At 48.6% G+C, this 9,798-nt stretch overlaps 2 protein-coding genes across 6 annotated transcripts in view; one reads left to right on the top strand and one right to left on the bottom strand.

The window, feature by feature from the left end:
- Positions 1-695: 695 nt before the first annotated feature.
- The window catches only part of LOC113210221 (CAD protein), a gene marked incomplete at its 3' end in the record, with an annotated part of 25,574 nt that continues 16,471 nt past the window's right edge, over positions 696-9,798 (top strand). The window contains 12 exon segments of the mRNA XM_052273027.1: positions 696-1,147; positions 1,992-2,130; positions 2,205-2,484; positions 2,573-2,898; positions 3,002-3,187; positions 3,273-3,474; positions 3,548-3,748; positions 3,833-5,640; positions 5,719-5,926; positions 6,002-6,419; positions 6,524-6,675; positions 6,754-6,858. Of these exon segments, the coding sequence (XP_052128987.1) occupies positions 1,039-1,147; positions 1,992-2,130; positions 2,205-2,484; positions 2,573-2,898; positions 3,002-3,187; positions 3,273-3,474; positions 3,548-3,748; positions 3,833-5,640; positions 5,719-5,926; positions 6,002-6,419; positions 6,524-6,675; positions 6,754-6,858 (4,134 nt within the window). The 5' untranslated portion in view covers positions 696-1,038.
- LOC113210238 (uncharacterized) overlaps positions 6,867-9,798 on the bottom strand; it is a 20,159-nt gene continuing 17,227 nt past the window's right edge. Inside the window, exons 2-6 of one of the 5 annotated variants that reach the window (XM_052273029.1) lie at positions 8,443-9,437; positions 8,219-8,362; positions 7,889-8,139; positions 7,534-7,840; positions 6,867-7,452 (exon numbers count right to left, since the gene is read on the bottom strand). In XM_052273029.1, the coding sequence (XP_052128989.1) occupies positions 7,090-7,452; positions 7,534-7,840; positions 7,889-8,139; positions 8,219-8,362; positions 8,443-9,437 (2,060 nt within the window). In that variant the 3' untranslated portion in view covers positions 6,867-7,089. Of the gene's footprint in view, positions 7,453-7,533; positions 8,140-8,218; positions 8,363-8,442; positions 9,438-9,798 lie in introns of all 5 variants that reach the window. The other 4 variants (XM_052273030.1, XM_052273031.1, XM_052273033.1 and 1 more) reach the window with 4 other exon arrangements.

Raw genomic sequence — 9,798 nt, 5'->3', positions numbered from 1 at the left:
TTGCATTTGAATGTTCTTTCCTTCGTGAAAGCGTCGGGAAGGGGGGGGGGGCTTGAGTGGACTTGGTTTAGTTCAGTCGATTTGGATGAAGCTGCCTATGTGGCCATTCCGGTTCGATTGTATCTCAACCAGCGCAGCTACAAACGGGAGTGTGGGAATCGGAATATCTGGTGAACGCTGTTGAGATATTTCTTCGTATTGGCCGCAGCAGCTGACGTGAGGTCGGCTCGGCGGGTGCAAGATAGTGCAAGCCAAGCAAGACAGACAGTACCGCGACAGTCCTCGAGTTCCAGGAGGGGAGAAAGGAAAGGACATCGGGACCCCCCGGGGGAGGGGGGGGGGAGGTGTCCTGTTCGGCCAGTTTGGCCTTCGGGCTAGCTCGGCCTTCGGCCCGGCCGGACCCGACTCGGCCAGGCTGCGTCCGGGGGAATTACTCACCCAAGGACAAGGAGTAAGTCAGACCAGGCGGAATAGAATACGATCTGACTTTTCCCCTCTATAAACCCTTATGCTGCCTGTGCTTTGAATAGTCGGACCATAGGCTGGTCTCCGTACATGCCCCTCTCGTTTGCTCTCACTCACCCCGCGGGTGGCCTCTTCCTAGGCATGGCCGCGATGCTTCCCTGGACGCGGCCCTTGCCCGACGGGCCAGGCCGCCGGTCGCCGCCGCCGCTCAGCCGCTCGCCGATATCACTGCCGCCGCAACCGCCACTCCACATTCGCTACTGCTGCCGCACGCCACCACGCCGCGCCACTCCGGCCCGGCACAACCACAACAACTTCACACTCCGCAGCGCGGCGCGCTCAACACGTTGTGGGACGGACACTGGGCGACATAACCTTGCCAATATCAGCTGGAGCCAGGAGGTCCGACGCGACGCACCGCGACCGCGACCACTGGACCTGCACGGCCTGCACCGAGATCACTGCGGAACTGCGGACGGGACCCCGGGCCGGTAGTTGTGCCCATACCCGATCCGTGTGCGCGTTCGCCACCCGCCACCGGACCAGGTCCAAGCCGACGGCTTCCTCGACAAGATGTGCCTCACGGCCGCGGAGCAGCAGCCCTGCGCTCTGGTCCTGGAGGATGGCACCATCTTGCAGGGCCGCTCCTTCGGGGCGCCGGTGCCGACGCACGGCGAAGTCGGTATGTTAACGTCATTGATCAATAACAAACAGTGCACGCAGACACCTGTTGTGCTAAGTGCGCACGTGCTGTGGAACGACGTAGACGAGAGCGGCGAGCTGAGACATTCGCGGAAAAATAAAATTTGACGAGTGTAGAAATAAATATTACCTACTTTCTTTCGCAGTGTAGTTATCAGGTGCAAGCGTGCAACAAGTGTCTCGCATTTTCGTTACTGTTTTGGTTGCGCACATTTTCTGGGTTTACATGGGCCTCTTTAAATTGATTTCTTATAAAATATGAATTTGAAGAAGCTGCAACATTTCTACTTTTCTGCGAATGTGCCGTGTTATCTTTCTTGCCTCTTCCGATGTTATGGACAGAATGCTAATTTCGGCGAAAAATATATGCGTATTGATTTACGTTATCTGTAGAAAGTAGGTGTAGCCGGCGATTTAAGAATTGCTATCAATTTAAGTTTCATTTGGAAGGGTAAACCCTCATTTAATAACTCTCTTGGTGCCTATTTTATTCCGGGTCAATGAACTAGCACTAGGTGGACAACACCCGAACTCGATACCGTCGGCTGACCGGACCGGTGGTGTCCAACGCATGTACCACAAATAGGGGACGGTTTGAGCAATCCGAGAGTCATTTTCCGATGAACTGGCTATTAAATTCTTGTAACATTTAATGTCTGGAAATGTCAACACATTTAAGGTCGATTTTGAATGTTTTAAAAGATATGCGCATTCGCGAATACCCCATGGCGTAGATATACTCCTCGGATGGGGTGTATCGCGGGGAGTATCGCTACTACAATGAATTGTTGAACTCTATTATGACAAAATTGTTTTTCTTACAGTGTTTCAGACGGGCATGGTAGGATATCCTGAGTCTTTGACAGATCCCTCTTACCATGCTCAGATTTTGGTGCTAACTTACCCTTTAGTTGGAAACTATGGTGTTCCTAATGAAGAACTTGATGAACATGGTCTCCCAAGGTAAAGACAGATATAATACTAAACTTTTAATGTTGTCAGAGTTGATCTGATTTTTTAATTCTTTCTCTGTTTAGTCACTTTGAATCCCGTCGCATTTGGGCCTCTGGCTTGGTTGTCGGTGAGATATGCGATACTCCAAGCCATTGGGCTATGGCCCGGACTCTCTCTCAGTGGTTGGGAACACATGGTATCCCTGGAATATGTGGCATCGATACACGTGCGTTGACTCAACGCCTTCGTGAACGTGGATCAATTTTGGGGCATATTGTGATGGGGCCAAATCCTGCACCCTCTCAGTCCCTCTCATTTGTGGACCCCAATTCTCGCAATCTTGTTGCAGAGGTCTCAATCAAGGTACTAAGTTGTAATAATTTCTTATGCTGAGAAAATTTTTATCTCCTTCGGTAATTCTGTCTTTATTTAACTGAATGTTGTTTTACAGGCACCTGTCACTTACAACCCTAGTGGCACACCAAGAATTTGTGCTGTAGACTGTGGCTTGAAATACAACCAACTGCGTTGTCTCTTAAAACGTGGTGTACGTGTAGATATGGTACCCTGGAACCATCCTTTGGACCCAAGCCAGTTTGATGGACTTTTCCTTAGTAACGGTCCTGGTGATCCAGCAATGTGCTCTGTGACTGTTGAAAATATCAAGAAACTCCTTGCTGCCAAACCTGGAACGCCACAACTAAAACCAATTTTTGGTATTTGTCTTGGTCATCAATTGCTGTCCACTGCTGCTGGTTGTCGCACATACAAATTGATGTAGGTTTCATTAACTTCTGCTATAATGAAAAATGTAATTAGATATTTTGGAATTATGTGTTTTTTTAGACAACATCTATAATCTTTATATTATTGTTTACAGCTATGGAAACCGTGGTCATAATCAACCTGTCACTCATCATGGAACAGAACGTTGCTACATGACTTCACAAAATCATGGTTTTGCAGTTGATGCTCAGAATTTACCCTCTGGATGGAGTGCACTTTTTACGAATACTAATGATAAATCAAATGAAGGCATCGTTCATGATTCCATGCCATTTTTCAGGTACAAATTTATTGTATCATTCGAAGAACTTTAATATTCTTCTGATTGGTAATTTGGCTTCTACTATATTTTTATTTGTATGCAGTGTGCAGTTTCACCCAGAGCACACTCCTGGTCCTGAAGATTTGGAGTGCTTGTTTGATGTGTTTCTTGATGAAGTGAAGGCTCATGCTCAAAGCTGGGGACGGGGATCTGGTATGAAGATGGCTGATCGCATTCATGACCGACTTGTTTACCGCCCAGCACCAGGTGTTGTTCCTCCTTGCCCAGAAAAACCACCTCGAAAGGTAATTTCTAATATGTATGTATTTTTTGTATTTTTTCTCCACTGCAATATTTCATTACACATTTGTTTTTCAGGTTCTTATTTTGGGTTCTGGTGGTCTTTCAATTGGTCAAGCAGGCGAATTTGACTATTCAGGCTCCCAAGCTTTGAAAGCTTTGAGGGAACAAAATATTCAAACAGTTCTCATCAATCCAAACATTGCAACAGTTCAGACTTCTAAAGGACTGGCAGACAAAGTTTATTTCCTTCCCCTCATTCCTGAATATGTTGAGCAGGTAAAAGCTTTTTTACTTACCATACTATAGTATTGACTTCTGTCTATTGCAGAGATGCCTATGTTGACAATTTGAGTTTTGCAGGTGATTTGTCATGAAAGACCAGATGGCGTACTCCTCACTTTCGGTGGTCAGACTGCCCTAAACTGTGGGGTTAAACTGAATGAAACAGGTGTATTTAAAAAATACAATGTGAAAATCCTAGGTACACCAATTCAGGCTATTATTGATACAGAAGATCGCAAAGTTTTTGCAGAAAGAGTTAACGAGATTGGAGAGAAAGTTGCACCAAGTTGTGCAGTTAACTCTGTCCAAGAAGCCTTGGATGCTGCTGAAAAACTAGGATACCCTGTCTTAGCACGCGCTGCTTTTTCATTGGGAGGACTTGGATCAGGTTTTGCTAATACTGCTGAAGAGCTGAGAGTTCTTGCTACACAAGCTTTGGCCCACTCAAGCCAACTGATTGTGGACAAATCCCTTAAAGGCTGGAAGGAAGTGGAGTATGAAGTTGTAAGAGACGCTTATGACAATTGCATTACTGTTTGTAATATGGAGAATGTCGATCCTTTGGGAATTCATACTGGAGAGTCTATTGTTGTGGCGCCCAGTCAAACGCTTAGTAACTACGAGTACAACAAACTCAGAAGCACAGCTTTAAAAGTTATTCGCCACCTGGGAATTGTTGGTGAATGTAATATTCAATATGCTGTGAGCCCTACATCAAATGAATACTACATTATTGAAGTCAATGCCAGATTGTCTCGTAGTTCAGCTCTAGCAAGCAAAGCCACGGGCTATCCTTTGGCCTATGTTGCAGCCAAACTTTCCCTTGGATTGAGACTGCCTGATATTCGAAATTCCGTCACTGGTTCAACAACTGCTTGTTTTGAGCCAAGTCTTGACTATTGTGTAGTTAAGATACCCAGATGGGATCTTGCAAAATTTGCAAGAGTTTGCTCCAAAATTGGAAGTTCTATGAAGAGTGTTGGAGAAGTTATGTCTATTGGTCGATGCTTTGAAGAAGCATTCCAGAAAGCTTTACGCATGGTTGATGAGAACATAAAGGGATTTGATCCTTCTATAAGGTCTGTTGATGATGCAGAACTTGAAGCACCAACAGACAAGCGCACTTTTGTCTTGGCAGCTGCATTGGCTGCTGGATATACCATTGATAGGCTGTATGAGCTAACTAAAATTGATCGCTGGTTTCTTCATAAGATGAAGAATATAATTGAGTTCCAGTCTACTTTAGAGTCTCTTAGTCAAGGAACTCTCTCTCGTGAACCACTCATCCAAGCAAAACAACTTGGTTTCTGTGATACTCAAATTGCAACCTTTGTGAAGAGTACAGAGCTTGCTGTGAGGAAATTCCGAGAGGAAGTGAAAGTTTTACCTTTTGTGAAACAAATAGATACTGTGGCAGCAGAGTGGCCTGCAGTGACAAATTATCTGTACCTTACCTACAATGGTCATTCACATGACATTGCTTTCAGTGGGGGCTCTACAATGGTGATTGGATCTGGTGTGTACCGTATTGGAAGCTCTGTGGAGTTCGATTGGTGTGCTGTTGGTTGTCTGAGAGAACTGCGACGATTAGGGAGAAAAACTATCATGGTCAACTACAACCCTGAAACTGTCAGTACTGATTATGACATGGTTGATAGACTATATTTTGAAGAGATATCTTTTGAAGTTGTTATGGATATATACAATGCTGAAAATCCTGAAGGAATCATTTTGTCTATGGGTGGACAACTGCCCAATAATATAGCAATGGATTTGCATAGGCAACAAGCTCGAATCTTTGGCACCTCACCAGATTCAGTAGATGGAGCTGAAAATAGGTTTAAGTTCTCTCGTATGTTGGATCGCATTGGAATTGGTCAGCCAAGGTACTAGCACTCAGTTTCGAATTCCCTCAGACTTTTGTAATTGCCCTAAATATTAATTTTATTGTTCTCTTTTTTCAGGTGGAAGGAACTCACAAACTTGGAATCTGCCAAAAGTTTCTGTGATGAAGTTGGCTATCCATGTTTAGTCCGCCCTTCCTATGTGCTGAGTGGTGCAGCCATGAATGTGGCACATACTCCACAGGACCTTGAAACATACCTGAACACTGCTAGCAATGTCAGCAAAGAGCACCCTGTTGTTATTTCAAAATTCATATTGGAGGCTAAGGTACAGTAAAAATGTTATTTTCCCAATACTCTTGAGCTTTCCCATTCTTAGTGACTAACAACCATTTCTATCCAGGAAATTGATGTTGACGCAGTGGCTTGTGATGGTGCTATTATCTGTATGGCAGTCAGTGAACATGTGGAGAACGCTGGTGTACATTCTGGAGATGCTACTCTTATCACACCACCACAGGATATCAATGAACAAACCTTGAGTAAAATAACTGCAATTGCTAAGGCTATTGCTGGTTCCTTAGAAGTTTCTGGACCCTTTAACATGCAGTTGATTGCAAAGGACAACGACATTAAAGTTATTGAGTGCAATGTGAGAGTGTCAAGATCTTTTCCATTTGTTTCAAAGACATTGGATCATGATTTTGTTGCAATGGCCACTCGTGTCATTATTGGAGAGAAAGTAGAACCTGTGAATGTCATGGCTGGATGTGGTAAAGTAGGATGCAAAGTACCCCAGTTTTCATTCTCACGTCTTGCAGGTAAATAATTAACAACCCACTAGTTGGTTCTAGTACCTGTATTTAGTTAACTATTTTTTCTTCACGATGTTTTCTTTTCCTTCCTAAAAAAAAAAAAATCTCAGGAGCTGATGTGATGTTGGGCGTTGAAATGGCATCTACTGGAGAAGTAGCATGTTTTGGTGAAAACAGATATGATGCTTATCTCAAAGCAATGATGAGTACTGGATTTACCATTCCTAAGCATTCTATCCTTCTGTCCGTCGGCAGTTTCAAGGTAGGTGTATATTTTTGCCAACTCAATTGCAACTCACTTCTGCTTCCATCACTAACATTTTATTATTATATTTTATAGCACAAAATGGAGCTCTTGCCCAGTATGCAAGCTCTAAGTAAGATGGGCTACAAACTGTACGCTAGTATGGGAACTGCTGATTTCTACACTGAACATGGAGTTGATGTAAGTTCATAATCTTATCTAATGGTAGTTTTAGTTTTAATTAGATCATATCACAATTCATAGTAATAAGAATGCATTTTACTGCATTTGATTATTATAAGAGTATCAGAAAGGGGTAACTATTTTTCAATATACCTGGGTCCTGGGTATATGTTGTCTCTTTGTCATGGACTGAAATAATATTTTGTAGTTTCGTAAAAACTTCACAAAATGGAGTCTTTCAGGTCTGTTTCACAAAACGCTAGTTGAACCAAACCCTATGTGGTGTTGCCTGTGTGCATGATAAGATGAAAGATTTGACGCACTTCCGTATACCGGTTTTGCCCTCTCATTCTGTGCCATCATTGCAGACTGTGTCAATTCCCTCTCAGCGTGTCTTACTCTGCTCAAAAACTGTCTGGCGTCATTTATGTACCCATAGTCTTGTTGTAGAATAGTCAGAAGGTGCAGACTGTGTCGCAGGTATACATATGCCTGCGAGTAGTCTTTAAACTGTGTGCTGGCTTTCCCCATTCTTATAAACTGATCACAAAACAACTTGAGCAGGCCTTGTGTTCGCATTTTCGTCTCCGGACTGGAGGTTCCCAGTTTGATCTGTTAAGAAGCGAAAATATTTTATCATGACTGTGAAAAGATGACAAAAGATTTTGCCGCTGCTCTCTCTCTGGCACTCACCGTCATGTGCTTGTGGAGCCTCGGGTGGGTGGTGAAGGCCGCCTGGAGTTCGCGCTGCTTGTCCTCCTCGGCCTTCCGGCGGACCTCATCTATCCACCTCTGGTTGACGCTGCTCAGGGCGTTGGGCTGCGGCTGCGGCTGCGGCTGCTGCTCGTGGCGGCTGGTCCTCCTGCTCCTGCCGGGGCTGCCGGGCCTGGTCGCGGCAGGGAAGCTCTCTATCCAGTTGACGTGGAAGCCGTTCAAGGCGTTCTGTGCGCCGATGGCCTCGTTGCGGCTGGTTTTCCTGCTGTTGCTGGGTGTGGTGAAGCTGCTGCTACTCGGTGTGGTGAACCTGCTGCTACTCGGTGTGGTGAACTTGCTGCTACTGGGCGTGGCGAACCTGCTGCTACTGGGTGTGGCGAACCTGCTGCTGCTGGGTGTGGTGAAGCTGCTGCTCGAGGCACTCGGGCTGCTGTCGGGTTCGCCGAGCAGCGCCTCTAGCTTGTCGTACTGGAGGCGCGGGTAGAAGTCGTGATCGCGCACGTAGACCAGACGCCGGAACGTTTGCAGCACCCGGAACACGAGCTGCTCGCGCAGGCGCAGGAGGCGCTCCTGGGCTCGGTAGATCTGTGCACGAGGAGGTTGGGGTCGAGTCGTGACCGGGGACGAGCAGAAACTGTGGGCCTTCCTAGCAACCTCTACCTACCTGACTGTTGGGTAGCTCGGAGAGGAGGTTCCGCTCCGACACGAAGTAGTCTGGCAGCTGCCGCTGCTTGAGAGCCGAGTACAGGTATTGTAGTGCCCTCCGCAGCGACCTCCCGGGCGCCCACCCCAGGCTGCTGGCGGCAGACTGTGGACAAGACAAAGTTAGTCCTGGTTGGTCCGCTGCGCCTGCCGCTCCCCCGCGGCCGCGGGGCCCTGGACCCTCACCTCCATGTCAGCCTTGGTGCGCTCGCTGAGGCGCAGGAAGAAGGCTCTGATGAGGCTGGCGTTGACGCCGGGCACGGCGCGCAGCACGACGATCAGGCTGAGGTAGGCGTGCGCCTGCGGCGCGGACATGCTGAGCTCGAGCAGGCGCTCCCCGCCCGGGAAGGCGAGCGTCCACTGCAGCGTGTGCGCGTCGACGCCCGAGGTCACGGAGGGCACGGCCAGGCAGCCCAGGTCGTGCACGTCCCGCACCGTGCCGCTCGCGGGCCAGCCGTTCCTCTCGCGGACCACCCAGTCCCTCAGGGCGGCGGGCCAGGAGGCCAGCGGCAGCGCGGGGATGACCTCGTGCTGCAGCGTGAGCTGCGGCCCGGCCATGGGCCCGGCGGTCCTCTCGTACAGGATGGCGGCGGGCCCGTTGTTGACGCGGAGGCTGGCCTGGTGCATGCTCTCCGTCGCCACGCCCAGCGCCGCCGCCAGCGAGGCGTGGAAGGCGTGGGCGAAGCGAACCATGAAAGGGTGCGCCATGAAGTACGACTCGGTGTGCAGCTCGTACGGGGGCGGCGCCTCCTCGTCGTCCACGTCGGGGTCCACGACGGGCGCCCTGAGCGTCTGTACGGCCTGGAAGCAGTCCTTGGGCAGGTCGTGCAGGTCCAGCGGGCAGCGCAGGTAGCTCGTGGTCCTCGCGCGGAACTCCTCGAGGGGCACCCTCTTCTCGTGGTCGTTGTTGCTGGCGCTGCCGTCGCTCGGCCAGCTCAGCGACTCGTCCGAGCTGATGACCGAGTCGGTGGACCTGCCGCCTCTGGCGCGCACTTGCCGCGGAGACTCTGCAGGTGACGGCGTCCTCTGCGTCCTCGACCTCGGGCGCGAGTTTCCCGCCCAGCCGCCCCAGGGGGCGCTCTGCATCTCGTGCACGCTCTCGTCATCCTCATCAAGGGGAGACAACGTGCCGTCTAGGCTTCGAGACACGTGTACGCGTACGCGGCGTAGCTTTACAAATCCTTGTTGGGAAACAGACAGTGGGATTATTTGTTAGATACGGCGCCCAGTGCGGGTATCCTGGTATGCTACGGCAATGTATTCACTTTTGTGTCGATAAGATACCAAATGCGCGAGCTGCATCTCAATACCATATCCAGCTGTCGAGACCCTAGACGAAGTTTGAGTGTTTTTTTTTTGTTTTTTTTTTGCGGACTCTGCTTTGATTGACAAGCATTTGTAGCGGATGACATATTTAAACTATTGAAGTTTGATGTGTCAGCAGACGGGCCTAAGTCGCTCTCATGACCCCCGTATCGGTAATGTGCTTACCGCTTTTAGTTGTGACGGACTGTTCCCGAGATGGAAATGGGGGCGAAAGGA

This window comes from Frankliniella occidentalis, unplaced genomic scaffold (genome assembly GCF_000697945.3).
Source record: "Frankliniella occidentalis isolate FOCC.00 unplaced genomic scaffold, Focc_3.1 Scaffold240, whole genome shotgun sequence".
Classification (NCBI taxonomy): Eukaryota; Metazoa; Arthropoda; class Insecta; order Thysanoptera; family Thripidae; genus Frankliniella; species Frankliniella occidentalis.
This window is presented reverse-complemented; position numbering and strand designations above follow the sequence as displayed.